Raw genomic sequence first — 18,651 nt, forward strand, 5'->3', positions numbered from 1 at the left:
AACATTAACTGCAGTTTCTGAAGGGAAGGGAGCAAACTGAGGGAGGACAACTCATTGGAACAGTTCAGTTTCAACACATAAGATAAAGGAAAAGAAAATTTAAGAAGTTAAACAATGGCCAAGAAGTACTTTTTATAAATGCATACAGGGGCCTGATCCAAATCTCAAAAAGCCTTTCATTATTGACTTTTGTGACTACTAGACCAAGGCCTAAAAAAACCAGATACATTTTGCTTACCAGGTCATGAGAAAGTAACTTAACTGAGCTACACAGTAACAAGAAAAGGTCAAAGACAATAATGGAGTTTATTGTTTTCCTCCCTTTGACCAACTGTGCAATAAAGCAACTTAACACAGCCAGTCTAAGCAGATGTCTAAAACTGATTTTAAAAAGCCCAAAACACAGGCAAACCAAACCAACCAAAGAAAACCACAAAAAACCCAACCCAAACATAAGTACCTAACCTGGAATGCAAAGACACCACCTTGCTTTCCACAACAAATGGCAGAGACTGCCTGGCAGGGTCATGTCCCAAAGTTCCAGGTAAGAAATAGAACAAGATGTGTCTGTGGGACTGGTCCGATGCCTTATTTCTGTTTTGTGAAAGCCTGGAGAATGTTGTGTTATGCAGCGGGACCGGTGCCACTTCAGAACTGACGTTAAAACTCCCCAAGTTGCTTTCATCACCAAATAAAAAAAGATTGGCTTTCTCTAGTTGTGGTAGGAACAGCAGCTCACAAGTGGATTCCAGCTACACCTCAGGCTAGCTGTTAGCACGTGCTTAACTTTAAATGTATGCTATTAAATGTCACATGAATTCCAGAAATCTAACATTAAAAACAAATTCCCCAGAAAATACAACACTCCATTTTTCACTCCTGAAGGATGCAGGGTTCGCATTACACATGTTACAGTCCATACATCAGCCAGTGGACTTGCCAAACTCCAGCCAGCAAGCTGGAGACATTTGTCCCCTCCTACCCTGAGGCAGCTGCCAAAGCAGTGGCACCACAAGGCCAGCAAGTTCCCAGTCTGGCTGACTGGACGTGAGGCAACACTGGCTGAGGACCAGCTGGGAGAAGTGTTCAGCTCGGCCACTGAATGGCAGCAGAACCACACAGTAAGTGAGGCTGGAAAAGTCCTCTGGGATCAAGTCCAACCTATGGACCGACACACCTTACCAACTACACCATGGCACATCAGTCTTTCCTTAAACACCTCCAGGGATGCTGACTCCACCACCTCAAGGGTCAGTCCACTCCAATGTCCAATCACATTTATCAGGCTGCTCCCTACAGGACACAATCCTGACTGCCTGGATCTTGCTGATGCAAAGATGTATTTAAAAATGAAGTGTCTTCTAGCAAGGGAATTGAACAATATCAATCTCACCAGATACTTTCTAAAACAGCTGAACACTCCCAGTAAATCCTGTAAGAGTTAACAGAAGAACACTACCCTTATTACTGAAGCAAATAAAAATGCTGGTGCATATTTTTGAGTGGCCAGATTAATTTCCCTCAGTGAAGGAAAATGCTAAGAAGTACAGCAACACTTCTGGTTCCTTTTTGAGTATCTATCAGCTACAGGGCTTATATCCTAGGCAGGGAAACTTTCAGATTTAAGCTGATCTAGGAACTCTGCAGGATAGAAATAGAAAGCCTACTCATAAAGGTAACACCAGCAAAAGCAGACATCAAGCTCTGCAGGTGCAGCACCAGGTCTCCAGGGCAGTTGTTGCTACAAGAGACCATAAACCACAAGACTGAAAATAGAGGGAGTGCGGGGCCAGTTTTTCCAGATAATTAAAGCACCCCAAGGTGCAGACAGGTACATAATGGGATTTTCCAAAGGGCCTGAATGAACTAGAGACCTGATGAGCCTCTCAGTGGGAGTCAGGGACATATGTCCAGTCTACTAGGGAACTTCTCATAATTCCAGTTGGCAAAAAGTTTGGGCGCCTCACTATCCTCCAAAATGCCAGATCTTGCATACAGCTAGACACATGTAAATAAATAAACAAGTGCATTGACATGCATACTGCTGAGATAAAATCACTGCTAGTAGTAAGCAGGTAAGAAACTGAAAGCTTCTTGCATGGCACATGACCAAACCCAAATGATTTTGGAAGCTACAGCAACGAGTAGTAAAAAACATTCTAGAGACCGTAGAAGAACAGGGACTGTAGCCACTGCAGGAGAGACCACTTCTGTAAGGCCTACCTTTCTCTCTGAAAGAGTGATCTGGACGCCCAGGGTATACAATATGGAGAGCAGACATGATAGAGCGTCCTCTGGGAGATGTGTTTCCTGCCAGGACAGTGGCTAGAGGCTGCCCAGTGAAATATGAAGTCAAAGGACACTGAAAAGCTGTATTTAAGTAACAGAAGATTACTCACTGTATCTTAAACCTCAGCGAGCTTATATAGGTACTCAAACAGATCATTGGTGCAATGGCATTTTTATCTTCCAAAGGCATTCACCTTCTTGATTTTTAAATAAATTCTCTTTAGGAAAAAGAAAAATGCCAACAGTTCTCACTACAGTTTGCATTAACCTCTTTTTGGCAGTCCCAGCAGTAAGCCTACCTACAGTGAACCTGTGCAACCTGCTGTAGGTGAACCTGCTTGAGTAGTGGGTTGGATTAGATGATCTCCCCAGAGGCTCCTTCCAACCCCATCATTCTGTGGTTCTGTGAAAATCAAGTGCTACAATAAAACGATCAATCCACACACAGAGAATAGGCTTGTTGGTGAAGAAGGCCCAAATATATTCAACAGCACATTATAGCTGCTAATTATTGCTGTAACATACACTGTTTAAAGAATAAAAATTACACACTATCTCTCTTCTACACATTCTTAGAACTACTTATGATGATGTAAACTCCTTAGATTTATTGTTCTGCTTTGACGTTGAATATATAATTTGTTCTTCATGCCAAAGAAAAAATCACTACAGGAACAATGATTTCTATAACAATATGATTAATAGTTTCAGATCTGTCACTTCATACAGAAGTTCTGCAATTATTTTCCTTCTTAATGAACAAGTTGCCTTCAGCAAGACAAAAGGCTAAGAAAAACAGTCACACTGGGTTTGTTTCTTCCAAAAATCATTTCATTGTTCTCATCTTTCCTTCTTCTGCATCTGTACTGAACCTTCTAATTGCCCTTTCCCCACACATTTAGAGAAGTATCACTAACTTGTAAACGGCAATGCAGAACAAAACTGGAATGGCTGGACAAAGCTGAGACTCAAACGTTTCAATACTGTGCCACAGAGGAGGAACTACAGAGGTACTACAGACCCTGCTTCAAAAAGGACCTGCCATGCTAAACACTTTGCTTATCCTGTGGGCCTTTCCATTCTCACACAATCTACTGAACAGACAGACCTTAGATCGTGTTAATGGTAGCAGACACCTTGAGTTTGCAGGGCAGGCATGGATAATAGTTTTCCCAATTGTTTCACAGCTATCTGCACTTCCCACAGTGTGCTACCATACTCAACGAAAGAGAGAGATGTTTTTCCTTCTCACTGGTGTTCCATTAGTTATTTAGATTGAATTCAAAGGTTACCCGCAATCTGTATCATACAGGTAATCATGGGGATCAGTTCTGGGGTCAGGTTATCTGCCTAAGTAATTGGCTGTGTCCTTCTCACTCTACTATCAATAACCATAGCCTTCTTGGCAACAGCTTATCAAGAAAGCTATTTCTTAAAAATGCTCATTTAAATTTTAAGTTGACATACAGATACTTTGTGAAATACAGGGATAAATCTCCTTTCCTTGCTCCCAGTTAACAGACTCTGATTAAGCACTGCTCTTTGATCTGGTATTGGACTCACCAAATCTTGCTGTATCAGAAAGTGGTTAATGGGGAATGTACTTCAAGAAACACTAGTAATTTTTTAATTCTTTAGCATCAAAGGCAAAAAGGGACTAAATTTCTTGACTGTGCCTTTGGTTTAGTCCACCTGTATTACAGTAGCTGGCATCACTGGTATCAAATGCACAGCTAAGTATCACTAGTCAGCTGACACTGAACTGTATGTTATTGTTTACAATGGCCACTATCCTTATGCTAATGCTTGTACTGCAGAAATTATCAGGCGATACAATCACAAAGTGCATATATTTACAGCAATGACTACTGGAGCCAGGTTAGTTTGTGTACACAGACCAACTGCTTTTTATGCTGGTCCAAAGGATCAAGTGAATTAAAGCAAGAACAGCAGCTGCTCTGGGCACCATAATCCCACTGGTGAAGCTGAGGAACGGAGGGAAGAGAAAGATCCCACAGAAAACATTTAATACACAGAGAAAAAGAAGACAAATATGTAGTGAACTCCCTTTACATCCACCATTCAGAGAGAACATACCTCCTTGGCCATGTCAGTGTATTTCTGTTTTTCTTTTGGATCTAGAACAGACCACCAATCTGCCAAGATCTTGGTTGCGCCACGATTATCGAGGCGAGGGTGTTCTTTCCGCACAAGAGAGCGGTGGCGTTTGCAGAACAAAAGAAATGCATTCATTGGTCGGCGAGCTCGTTGCTCTGAGGACTCGTCATCTTCAGTCTCATCAGCATCCTGCTCTAAACCATCAGGGCCAAGGAGCGGCACCTGGCAGAACCGAAAGGGAAGGGGTGTAAGCTCAGTTATCCGCGCTTTGCACAAAGACTGAGACTGTGTGCGCTGCATGGGAGTGAGGGAGAGGCACATGGATGCACACAGCTGTCTCCAAAGGCCATCTGTTCCATCCAGACAGTGCAGAGTTCTACATCAAACCTCCTCACCTGACAGTCCAAGGTTTGTTCATGCTCTCTGCAAGACTTAACACCGACTTCCAAGTGGAACAATTTCTAAGCTGAGGACCATTCTCTAGTAACAGTGCTAAAGGGGCTGGAGGGAGGAGATCCTTCCTACCCCCTTCTGACAACCTAGAAATCACCTTAGTGATTGGACCTTGATTATTCGTGTTTGCATCTACAGAGCACACAAGGAGGAACAGGTAACAGTTTGTTAGTTTGTCAGCTGTTTCCCCATCTCCTGCTGGTCACTGCTCAGCCTGTCAGCAGCACAGCAGTGCAGCCACCACATAGCTGCCCAGCAGAGGCAGAGGGCAAATCTCACCAGAATACACTGCAAAATGTGCTCTCTCCACTTACAGGCCAGTGTACCATTCCTACAAGGGACGAGCCACAGAACTTATTGCATGAGACAGAAAACCACCTTCTACCTAACTGCGACGCTACTGTTTTATACCCACGTTGTGAAAGGGCCTGTAAGGTCAACAGAAAGCACCATCAGAGAATCAGACTCATCCTTGTCAAGGTCACCCTCTCTTATCAGTGTGTGGCTCAAGGCAGTCTCGTCAGCACTGACCTTCCCATTCCTGCCTTAGGAAAGCACCAAGGAGATACAGATATGAATGCTATCCACATGATGGAATCATCACATCTGCATAAACAATTCCCACTTCTTGTTATGGAGAATGAGTCTAACTGTAAAAGTGTGAGGTGCCACATGGCAGGGTCCTCATGAAAAAAGGGTTAAGGTCAGAGGCACTGAACAGTACCAAAATACCAAGTGTCAAACCAGAGACACATTACCTCAGCTGTGCAGTCAGTACTCTGGAGGATAACTTGAATTTCACATGCAAAGATAGTAAAAATTGTTTACAGCTTTTTCCTTCTTTTTCCCTTTTAAATCTTTGTAGTTTTTTATCTTTAGAAAAGAAGAAGGAAAACTTTTAGTTTGGTATGCCCTTCAGAGCCACTAGAAGCAGACACCAAGCACAAACCAACCTCATGTCTAAAATAAGCAATTAAAAAAAAGCACATCAAAAACCCACTTTGAGCAATCAAGATTAGGATGTGCAACACATTATTAAAACAGAGCAGATAAAACTATCACAGTTTGTGTGAATTTGTCCACTATTTTGAAGGAATGATTGACAATTCACTTTCTTGTGTCACTACCTGCCTCTACAGCCGTACAGGCACCGCATCACTTTTTATTGGCTGTGCTTCTTCACAAAAGAGAACGAGACAACACAAAATAAAAACCACAGCTAGGGAGAATCCGATCCACCGTTAACCATCTATGGTCAAAGCATCCAGTTAAATATACCTTATCAATATCTTCCTCCTCTTCTTCCTCTTCTTCCTCTTCAGAGAAGTCAAGGAGTTTCTTGGCAAGCAGGGGATGCCACTGAAGACACTTCCTTTTCGGTCGCTTCCCAGTTCCTTCACCTTCTGTTGAGTGATCCTTATTCCTACTACTGCCTTTCATTACTGTGACCTGTCATGCAAAAATATTGATAAATTCACAATAAACCCATAGGCATAATTGACCATCAAACCAGTGACAAATATATGAGGAACTAATCCAAGACTCTCCGAAGTTTCTGGCAAGGTATTAGGCAGAGACTTATTCCAATTATCAACATAAGCATGGATGTATTTTATGCAATCTTAACACTTCCATGTAATGCCTAGAGTAACTAGCAATACACAATTTAAGAGCATGAAGTAAGGATGCCAGCTAGTCCAGCTCTCAAATGTGCTCCTGTCTGAAGGACAGCAGACAAGCCCTTCACTAGCCAAGTGAGTGAGAGACTCCACAGCTCTCCCACACCTATATCCACTACAGCTTTTCGTATTTTGACACTGAAAATGTCAATGTCAGGATATCCCTCTTTATCACAGTGGAACATATCACCAGCCACTCAGGTGTTAATCATGCACTTACATACACCAATGTTGATACAGAGCCCCATGATACTATGAGCTAGGATTTGTCCAGTGCCATTAAAAGGTGCAACAGGGAAATCTGAGATCCTAAGAGAAGTGAAGTTTAATACACAGATTTGAAGTAAGCAATCAGAGGTAGTTATGCTGACATTTCCAAAGTACTGCACAGGAAACAAAAACCATGTGCTGAGCCAAGTGCATGCAGAAGACAAATCACATTTACTTGTGTGTGAATCCTTACCTAAAAAGTACCTCAGAAATATCTCTTAGTAAAAAACATGCTTACCACATCCCATGTATTTAAGGGTTGACTTCAGATTTGTCCCTTAGCCACTCAACTAAGGGACAAATAAATATATAAAGAAATAAAACCAGCACATCACATCCAAATACTAAAGCGCACAGCAAGTAAGTGCTGCTGGCACATAGTCTGGTCCCTTGTAGCTTTCTGTTAGTATTGTGTAATATCAGTGGCAATCCTGACAGGAGCATGGCTAGCTTTCCAAGAACACAACACAAACATCAAAACAAACCGAACCTGGAGAGTGGTCAGCCAGCTACACCTTTATAGAGCAAATAAATTTGATGAAGTCTCACAGGGGTTTCCCACCAGCAGGACAGAACAGCTGCACTAAGCCCTGGTCCCATAGGCAAAGCCAGAAGGAGCTGTGTTGCTGACTCTCAGGAAAAGGGCATGGAAAGAATCAAACCTTGTAACTGCAAGGCCACCGTGCATTTTAGGAAGCTGCTTTCTCTAAGATGCCTGGTACAAGGCTAATGTTTCAGCCTACAGCGCCAGAAGAGGAAGTTGCCACACTTGGACTTAGACCAGCTGCCCGAGCCATTGTGCCACCTCTGGGGCAAATACCCCACAAGAACTATCTCACACAGCTCCAGCCACACTCCTACATTTAGTGAGTGCTAATTCTGGTTTTGGATGATCTCTTCCAGGTGTTTCTTGTTGGTTAACTCACTGGCATTTTGGCAATGTGCCCTTGTTAGCACCAGAAACATGCATAAGCAGCTGCTTCCTCTGCAGACTCCAACAGTGCAGAAAGCTGAAGGACCTTCAGACACTGCCTGCTGGAGGAACAACTGAAGCCTGAAGCAAGGAGATTCAGAAATTTTAACCTACATTTTAAAATGGCATTTTCCTGGATGTATGTGGAAGTTTGTTAGCTCCTCCCCACTTGTCAGCGCCACCTGCTCCCCGGACTAATTAACAAAGCCCTGTAACTTTGTAGTAACTGTCCCATTACATACTTTGCTATCCACATAATGCCATTTCTACCTGGAAGACATTTAAACTTTGATTTCATATCACCTGCTCTTCTGTTCATTTTCTGTAACCAACTCCTGTAGGTTACAGGGAGTTTTATACAGCACATAACCATGCACCATTTCACCTAAATCTTCGTCCGTTACTTCCAAAGCAGATCCAAAAACACAAACCACTTTGGTTTAAAAAAAACATTCAAGTGTGGAAAATTAAGCCACAATCCAGTTTCATACAATGTATGTTTGAAATTGTTTTTATCCCACTGTGACCTCTGCCATTTACCACACTGCACTGTGCTCTCCATCTGTCTCTCTTCCTAAAGTGCTGAACCACCATTTGCTTTTGTTTGGGGTATTTTCAGACACAAATCAACAAAGCTGAGTTAATGTTCAAGCAGGAACTTCAGCTCCCGTGGGTAGCAGAGATTCGTTCAGAGATTGCTAAGTGATACAGATCTGCCTATTACTGTAGTCAATAAAGCATGTGGCCTATTTCTGAGCAGGATAAATACGCTACAAGTACAATGGGGAGAGCTACTCCAGCCTTACCACTCATTCGTGTACATGAGCTAATCATATGGCTTCTGTCTGCAGTCAGTCCTAGGTATGACGAGTACTACTAGTAGCCTTCTACCTTGTTAGTGTGAAACTAAATTAATGTTTTGAGAAGTGCTCCATGATCCTCCTTTACAAAGTTCAGCTGAAGTCTCAGAGCTATTTCAACAACAGCACTGCCTTTAGCTGGCAGTTCTCTGCCTGCTGCCCTTAAAAGAATGAGCAAGGGAAGACTTCACAGGACTTAGATGATCCCACCATGTATTTTACATGTGCTCTCCATCATCCCTGAGGCCCTGCTATGCTATGCTATGCTGCTATGCTCTATGCTGAATTTGGCAAGGCAGCACAGAGCCAGGCACCAGTCACCTGGCAAATCCCAAAAGGGCTCTCAGTACCTTACACCTCGGCACCACAGCTGAGCTCACAAATAATTTTTGTTTTCCATGCACGAAGGCTAGGTATTAAACACTCACCACTAAAATAAATTAATCAAAGCTCATCACACATTAGTGCTAAAATAAAAATGTATGTTCAGTTTCAGGAATTCACGGGATGTTCATTAGGTTGTTTTTTTTAAATTGTGAACCATTTTACGACACAGAGTAAGTCAGATCCTGGCTGTCATACAAGCACCATTTACTACAGAAAAACACGAAGTCATTCTTTGCTTCTGCTTCGAAGTGAATCTTTGCAATCAACAACAAAAACCCTCCTGATTTTGATCCCACTGATGGAAGGACTGAGGCCACAGACTTCAAACTTTACGTTTACAGCACGGCCTGGAAGTCCCTCACTTCTAAGTATGTCAAGCTATATACTCTATCCTCTATGCCTGCTCTTCTTTTCTATGAAATAGGGGGTCATTCATAACATGAACACATAAAATTATTTCCTTCCCCTTAAGCATGGGTCACATTCTATTTTTAAATACTTTTGTGTTTCATAATCCTTTTCCCCCATTTTTACTTATTCAGGTCCCTATACGTTTTGACCTACATTTCAGAGACTTTCTTTGGTGTGCACTTTTTGCTGATGCCCCTCTCAGTCAAACACAGGATTGGCATAATGAAAAACGTTCTAAGTCTCTATTATATCACATGGGACTTTTCCTCTTAAAAAATGGATGCCAACATAGTGTGGTAAACTTGTTTTCCTCTGGATTGCTTCATCTTCTATTTTACTACCCCCCGCCCCCCCCCCCCCCCCCCTTTATGGGCATTTGTGTCATAATTGTTGATATATTCACATACTCATATAATTATGAGAGAAACCCATAGAAAACATCCAGACAAATGCAAAATGCAGCTAACGTGGACATTTCCCTTACTTTTCGCAAGATGTAGCAGAATGCATGAATGATTATGATTAAACAACAGCGAAAGTTTTACTGGCATTATTTACTTCTTCAATGGCAAAACATCAATGGAATCCAGTTACCTGACTCTTGAGATTCTATTTATTTATGTGTTTTTTTTTCCCCCCTTGACACATCGTCAATAGCACGTTAGCTGCTTGTTTTACATGAGAGACTGGAAGCTGGCAGACAGAAGCAAGCAGAAATACCAGCTGCTTCTCTCTCTTTCAGGGATCCCCGAGCGCTGCCAAGCATCCCTACCAGCATGTTTTTAAAGAAAGAGCTGGACTTGGACCCTACAAGAACTGAAGCACACATTTAAGCTTGACAACTGAAAAGTTCCATAGGAAGTCACAGAACAAGTCATGGGCAATCTTTGAGAGATTTGGGCTTAAAAGTAGAAGGCAACACCTGAAGTGCAAAGTTTGCAGTAACTGGAATTTGCTAACCATATCACAAAAAAAAGGTAATTTCTTCTACAGATATCAGTAAAAATATCATGTATCTTTTAAGGCAGATGTAATGGGTTTTAGAAGTTTGCAAGAGTAAAAATAATTAAAACCAGGCAACAAGATTTTACAACTTACTTCTCAGCTTAAGGATGACAAAAACGAAGTGACAGCTACTAGGGAGAAAGTAGGAATATTTCAAGAAGACAAGACAAAGGTATGGACAGCTTTGCTTAAAATAAGCCACATATGCTTTGTAACATCACTAGAGGATACCTGTCAAGGCTGACATTCATGTTCCACTGACAGCAAGATACCTTCAGGGTATCTTTTAGTGCCTATACAGATCAAACATTACAGAAATACTGTATCAGTATTAAAAACTTCAGAATTTTCTTGTGTGTGTGTGTGTCTGTGTGCTGGCTGTCCTTCTGGTCCTAGAAACATTAATCTAAGAATCATAGTCTTCTTGGATGTCTTATAAATATGTATAGTTAATAGAGCTCCTTAGGGAAAAAAAAAGATTCCTTAAGAGGTGGATGGTGGAGGGAAAGCAGGGGAGAAAACATCATTTAGCTTTTTACTGCCTATGTTTCTATTTCAATTACATAACTGTTTACAAGTCTTTGTTTTTTAAGAGTTCATTAATGACAAGCGTTTGATTACACTTGGTAATGTTAACTTTTGTTTTTCTCCTATCTTCTTCCTCTGTTATTTACAAAACCTTATATACACAGGTGACCAACTTCAGCAGTCCTAATTTTGGGACTATCTCATCCCAGTATTGATCTGTCACTGAGAATGCTGCTTGTGCTAAATAAGCTACACCCGATAAACTACATCCCCAAACACCAAAATACTTATAAAGGTCTTCAAAAGCAGCCAGGTGCTCTAAAGCACATGTTGTAATACAGGTTAGAAAGAAATGCAAGACCTGCAAAAGCAGAACCCCACAGACATGGATTGTGACTATGGTGTAGTCCCTGATGGAAGATTCTCCATGGAACAACATCTGAGCTTCAGCAACTCTCATTTCCATGAGGACAGTGGAAATTAATTTCTGATTTCCCATTACCTTAAAAAAACCCCACATTTCCTGGAGCCCAGCTGGGTCCCCAGTTGACTCAATGAAGATTACTGGTGCAAAGGAGCAAAGGCAGAGTTTCAAGTGGATTTTCCACACTTTCTGCTCTGTTTTACATGATTTAAGTTCTCTACTACATGATAAAAACAAATGCTAATGAGAAAAGAGAGGACTGAACTATGACACTAATAGCTTGTTGTTTTGGGGACTACTGAGTCAGTGACCTGAGCTGTTTCAATAAAGAAGCAGGAGACTGGGAAATGAGTTCATGTTCTCAGCAGTCTAGTGGGCTGAAGAGGTATTTGAATTTCCAAATGAAAGTAAAAGGAGATTTCTGGCTGTAAAATACACCTACACAAATACAAAAAGTGTTTTTTTAAAAAAATAAGTTTCTTTTAGCTCTGGAATAACTGAACCAGAATACTTCTATAATGTACGACAAAAACTAGTTGGCACTAATTGCTGACCAGTCAGTGAATATACTCTTTATTGCTTCACAGCAGAAAGCCATTAATGAGCTTTCTAATTTTCAGAGATGTGATGGTTTAATGGGGGACATGCTGAGCTCAATGGGGTCCTGTTTGCCAGCGGAGGTTTGGGAGAGACTGTCACCACACGAAACACTTAGCAACACAGCTACAAGTGTTAGTTAATTTTTAATGACACACTCTTCTATCTTCAGAAATGATTTTAAACTGTTCCTTATTCTCAAACTCAGATCCCAATTGCTTGCTTTCTTTGTTCTCTAATACATAAAATTAAACCCCAAGATCATTGAAAAATGTCAACAGCACTTTTTTAAAATTTTGGGAGTTTTTCTTAAGTATCCCTTTCATACCTACTGAAGAGGAAGAAAAGCAACATATAAAACAAGTCAACAGAGTCCAAACTTAAACTCTATTCTTTCTCTTTTCATTTAGACATGCAAAATAAGAAATATTTTCTTTGGCATTTTTTAATGCAAAGAAATCAAGCAAGGTCTAGTATGAAAACCACTTTATGTTGAACAATTGTGAAGCAGCTTGCTGGCGCAGATGAAGGGAAAGAATTGATGCAAGAGTTTGCCTTGCAGAAACAGGTCTGGGGCTGTAAATTACTAACATCTTTACTCAACCAGAAGCGTATGAACAGGAGCCTGGAGTCACTTAGGAAAAAGTAGTTGTCTGAAGACTCAGGTCTTAACCATAGCAAGACTTTTTGTCTTTGAATTTAAGTTATAGTAGGACATTTGCTATTGCAGGACTCATTTCAGACTTCAGCAGCTGCAGAAGCAGAAAGACCAAAACCAGAAACCCAGTAAGTCACAGGCTACAGCTATACTTACTTCACCAAGTAAGACTCCAGTGACACACTTTGCTGGCCACAATTTCTGGATAATAAAGTGCAGAAGACAAGCATGTGTTAGGGTTACATCCACCTTTCTGGACAGCAGGTGCTAACCACCCCACATGCCAGAAGATCACCAGCAGGTCTGCCTACAGCCCTGTGCATCTGCTGGAAAAATGCACCTGGATTATTAGCCTAGCAACTTCCTTTGCCTGGAGCTCCTACAGAGCAGGCAGGGGGTTCTCTTGCTTCATGCTCCGTGCACTGCTAACACAAAGGAACCACAAGCTGGGGAGCAGGGCAAGGCGTCCTGCACAGGTAGGTGAGGTCACTCACCCAGGGGATGGACACACTGGGACACCCGCACTACCAAACCTGGCTCTGCTCCTAGGTGAAGGAGATGTAACCCACAGAGCCTGGAAATTCTGGCATCCTTTTGCTCCAAAGCTGCATTTGTTTTTGTTTCTACGTTTGCTGCCACAACAGGAAAGAGCACCAAGAAACGTGGGAAGGTGAGCAAAATAAATGCCTGAAATTCAAAATACAGAGGCAGCAGAGCCCCACCTACTTTGCAATACTTCCTCCCACAGAGAGGAGATAATGACAACGCCCGCTGCAGAGCCCTCTACTGACACTAGAGTGAGTAATTTATCAACAGAGCACTTCTCCTCCAGGAACACAGAGTAGACTGTAAAATGCAACCACCTCTCAGACAGGAGATGAGTGCTTGTCTGCAGAGCATCACAGACCATAGCAACAGCACAATCCAAAAAGGCACTGACTTTCAGCAAGTTAAGAGCTGAGAGAGCACACCATGAAAAATTTGGTTTGTGTTCCTGTGTGAGCAGGACTACCTGAGCCTGCATGGGGAGCAGCATTTCTCAAAAGACAGGTATCATTCCTGCATTTCCCATCATTTCAATGTTGCAAAATGAAGACTGAAATGTGATTTGTCAACTGGATCACCAGGAGTTCTCTCTAGCTTTTGCAAGTCACTATAAGTGCTCAATCTCAGCATAAAGACCTTTTTAGAGCCAGTGAGCTCACAGGTAAGATGGCCACAGGAAATACGTAATGCATTTCACTGCATGGACATTTCCATCAGATCATTCCCAGGAGGGCATCTGCAGTTCAGCAATGGCTTCCTCACTGAAGGGCCTCTCAGGTTAAAAAATCAAAGTCAAATTGGAATTTTTTGTGAAGAAGAAGAGTGGCCTGGAGTTCTGCTCACAGCCTTCAGAGGATGAGACCCTATGAATGAAAAAAAAAAGAAAAAAAGTCCACGTTCTTGACTTGCCACTCCCAAAGCTCCGTTTTTATCTTTGATTAGCAGGCATACAAATTGCTGTAGGGTGCAGTCATGTCGGAAACACGGCCAAGTGCTTTTGTGCAGCGCAGAGCAGCACAAAGAGGAGACGTTCCTGCAGCAAACATCGCAGGGGGAGCACAGCTGAATGGCAAAATTGTTCAACTCTCCTTTTCACCTCTTGTTGATTGTGTCCCAGTGTCTTCTGCAAAACCAGGACAGTGCAGCTGTGTCCATCACTACTGTAACCCATTCTAAGGTTTACCATGTGTGTAACGGAGCTTTCATAATAAAATTCACTCAAAATTACCACCAGCGTCAGGGGGGCCATATACAGCTGTATGAGCAAATGAAAGAATTACTCCCTTAATACATATTTAATAGGCCATAAAATATCCTTGCACAACCCAATATTATACTTTGTCTACTTCTGCTCTCTTCAATTCAAGTGCAATAGGCTAAGGCAGTTGTCTAAACATTCCCTTGAAGAGCTACTACCCAACCCACTAGTCCTATGGAAGAATAATCAAATTAATGGCTACAGAAAGTACTTACTCAGCTTTGTGCATCTTCAGTATAAAGCCCATAAATCATGGTAACACATAACTCTTATGCATCTCAGAAACAACAATAAAGAGGCTACACAAGAATTTCAAATAAAAAGGGGCTTGTGCCATGTTCACTATCGGAAATACCACAAGACTGACTTGATAATAAATTCCTAGCTACTGAAGCATTTTCTTCAGAATCAAATTGTCACTATCACCTTTCATCATCTCCCCCTACCAAGAGGGGCAAGTGTGTAAAGCCAAAAATGAAAAGTGAACCCTTCTGAGTCTGCTCCCTGTATGAACCCCTCCCTACCAAACTCTCAGTTAATTTCCAAGCTATTCACCGTATTAAAGCAGCAACACTTTGCCAAAACACACTGTATCTCAAATTAGGCATAACCCAAGAAGGTTAACAGAATGCCGAGGCAGAGCAGAATTTTGCTAAAACAAATGGCTATAAATCCCTTCTCCCAAACAAGAAGGGATGGCCTCAGGTTCAGACTGAATATAAGGAAAAATTTCCCTGCCAAAAGGGTTGTCAAGCATTGGAACAGGCTGCTCAGGGATCTGGTTGAGTCACCATCCCTGGAGGTCTTTTAAAAGAAATGCAGATGTGGCACTTAGGGACACAGTTTAGTAGTGGACTTCAGTGATCTTCAAGGTTTTTTCCAACCTAAACAATTCTATAATTCCATGAACAATAACTGGAAACCAAAGTAGTGTGCACACATTTATCAGTTATATTTGTATTTATCATCTTGTTAAAAGCAGCATTTTAAGACACAGGAATGAGCTTTCAATTCAGACTAGATTCCTTAGTGCAGTGGTTTAATTTGATCACAGAAAGAGATACAGCTAAAGGAGCTCTAATTCTGGTTTTTGGAAGCATCACTGCCTCTCAGAACTAAGCAGATCCACATAAAAGCCTTTGAACATTGAAGGTCTATGAACATTTGTAATGATTTTGAAAGCAGATGTATTATCTTAATACACAATTTTCAAGTGCCATCTAGTGGTTATTTTCTTTTCAATTTGAAATTTAAAATCTTTCCCTTTCCCTTATCTTTAAAAATTTTATAAAGTTTGTTATTTCTATCACTTCCTGTTATTTTATTATGTGACTCTTGACCATGCAATGGTAAATACATGCTTGAATTAAGCCTAAGTTTGAGCATTCTGATTAACTGAATTTGGGCCAGAAAACAGCTGATTTCAAACTAAAAAATTCAAAGAAAAAGGGGAAGAAACCCCTAAGCCTTACACATCTTATCCATGGAAACAAGGCACAAATGTCAGTTCATTATATAGAGCTTTTTCAATCAACTTAATGACTTCTTATCATGAGAAAATTCTGACTTGTTAGAAAGTCTGTAAAATAACTAAACACACAAGAAAATCCTGGAGAAAAAAGCATGTTCTAAGCATTCCTCACACTGGATAAAGCCAAAAATCCACAGTACCATATCAAAAGGTTTCTGTTTTACACTCAACCCAACCTGTGATATTACACAGGCCCAAAACTTAAAATACTCAGCTAAGTTTGGCCACTTAACATTATTAGTGTCATAATGAGAACAATTAGCTCATGTCTTCTGTGTCCCATCTCAAATATCCTATTTTTCTCCAAGTGTAAGGAATTTGGCTCACCAGGTACCCCAAAAAAGGGCTAAATGTGTACATGCAGTAGTGTGCCCAAGAGAGCATCAAACCTGCAGTGCATCCCATGCAGACAACCATGCAGAGCATAACAAATCTTTGATATCGATGATATCAAATATCACTGATATGTATGGAAAGATATGTATGTGCTTCCATTCCACCTGGAAATTTATGGAAGACTGTGTCAGGTAGCCAACCAATCAAGGAAAGTATCTGGGCTTCTTTACAATGAACCTCTGAGATCCTAAAAGTAAGATGGTTCCATTTCTGTAATGGACTTCCACAGAGGTACAGTAACATACAAATAATTTTGTGCCCACATATGCCCATAGAAGAAGTATTAGAACTCAGAGTCTGAGATGGAGCCAGAGTTAAAATGTACTCTTAACAAACATCATCTTTGCTATTATTCTACTGAAAGACTTGTTAGCTGTGGCAGAAATAAACTCTATGGGGGGGGTGCAGGGAGGGAAGCTTAGATCTTATTCATTCTGTCTTGAATTGAAAGCACCTTAATAAAAGGTGGGAACATTACTATCTTCCTAACTTTTGCAGTTTGGAAAGAGTGTAAAAGAGATGAAAAACCTTAGACAAAAGGTCAGAAATAAATTCATGGTCAAACTGGGAAGAGAGCTTTTAACTCCGATCCCAGCCCCTGCTCCCTTCTGCCATCTCTCCCTTCCAGAAAATGAAGAAACTGAAAAGAAAACTTTTGCATTCAGCAATCTTTTTGTGTGCTTGTTCCATGGGTAATCAGAGAGACACTACACATGCCCGGTGAGGCACACTTTAGATGCAGCTCCAGGCAGGCGTCCCTGGAGCCGCAGAGCTCGGAGGATGCAGTGGGAGTGACAGGCGCCTCATATCCCCCTGGCAGGGCCACGCTGCTGCCCCTGCACCCCACAGCCCCTGCTCAGCCCTCGGGGAGCAGCACAGCTTCGCCGAGCCAGCGGCATCATCCCAGCACGGCACAGGCAGCAAGGAGCTCACTGGGCAACCCCACCTGCTCGTGAGGCCCAACACTCCAGTGGACAGCCCTTGGAACACCTCACTGGACCTGAGCCGTGTCTCTCACTCCTAATGCATCCAAACCCTTACACACACCACTGAGCCTGCCTGATCTGGGGAGCATCCTCAGCGCAATAATCCACCTACAGATCCTGGAAAACTTACAGGATAGTGCAGCTACATCTGGGCAATTGGATAAAAAGCAATAAAAAGCAGAGATCTAGAGATGCAAGAAATCACAAATCTGCCCCTGAATACAAGAACAGAGCCTACATACATAGTGCCTGAAAGAGTAAAAAACCCTTACATAACACACAGATAACAGAATAAACAATGTACTTAAAAAGCCCTCAGAAGGTAAAATGCTATCTTATTCTATTTATAACCTCAATAAGGCAGTCTCAGCTATTCAGCATATTAAACTCCCCCTTAAACACCTAACAAAATAATCAAAATAATTTAAAGTTTCATAGTTCCATTATCCCATTGCCTAAATTGTCGTACTCAGCTATTCAGTTAATCCATTAAAAAGGCATGGAAATTTTGGCCTACACTGCTTCAAATTCTTTCTAGGATAAGAGCATTTTGTGTATTCCCTCAGGTGTGTCCCCTCTAAGAGCCCATGAGCTAAAATTATTTGAGCCAAGTTAGCAAAGCAGTTCCCCCAGGAAGCCAAACAACACCAGGCCTAAGTGTATTGCTCTTTTTGCAGGTGAAATGTAAGCTAAAATTCTGCATGCAGATTTAAGAGCTTCACTTGATGGAAAAGGTCTAAAGATCAAACCCACACAGCTTACAAAACTTAAAAAAAGTAATTTTACTTTCATACCACGATTTAAAAATTGCTTTAATTGAGAGCTACACGTGTACCAGTACGAGCTAGAAAACCCTGTATAATGGCAAACAATATCTAAGTGTGTAACTGAGCAGGCCCATATTTCATAGACAGCAATTCACTGTAGCATTATAGCCACATTCTCCTGAAGCTCCCTGGATGTTGAGTATGAATGATTTCAAATTCCTGGAAGAAAACAACCTACCAAGAAAATGTGTTCTTTGCCAGCGAGGTAGTGTGATGCTGTAAGACATTTCAGTTTTTCCCTAACAATCTGCCTCTCAAGTAAGCTTTGAACTAAACCATCAAAAGTAAGCAGGGCTGTAGACAATGCTCCCATTCTCAAGCCATATGCATGCTCATATGCAAAAATGCATCACCACCTCGAGTTCTGCTGAACATAACAGTCTCTTTTAAGGAGAAAAAGACTTGGCCTATTTTTAATTCATAGAAAGACAATCACAGGATTCAGCAATGTCCAC

General features: G+C 41.5%; 1 protein-coding gene across 21 annotated transcripts in view; it reads right to left on the reverse strand.

Moving 5' to 3' along the window:
* The window catches only part of BBX (BBX high mobility group box domain containing), a 153,104-nt gene that overhangs the window by 68,722 nt on the left and 65,731 nt on the right, over positions 1 to 18,651 (reverse strand). For 20 of the 21 annotated variants that reach the window (XM_048293762.1, XM_048293759.1, XM_048293765.1 and 17 more), the window contains 2 exons: positions 6,139 to 6,309; positions 4,387 to 4,629 (listed from right to left, as the gene is read on the reverse strand). In XM_048293762.1, the coding sequence (XP_048149719.1) occupies positions 4,387 to 4,629; positions 6,139 to 6,300 (405 nt within the window). In that variant the 5' untranslated portion in view covers positions 6,301 to 6,309. The remainder of the gene's footprint in view (positions 1 to 4,386; positions 4,630 to 6,138; positions 6,310 to 18,651) is intronic. The other variant, XM_048293775.1, reaches the window with a different exon arrangement.

Source organism: Corvus hawaiiensis, chromosome 2, assembly GCF_020740725.1.
Source record: "Corvus hawaiiensis isolate bCorHaw1 chromosome 2, bCorHaw1.pri.cur, whole genome shotgun sequence".
NCBI lineage: Eukaryota > Metazoa > Chordata > Aves > Passeriformes > Corvidae > Corvus > Corvus hawaiiensis.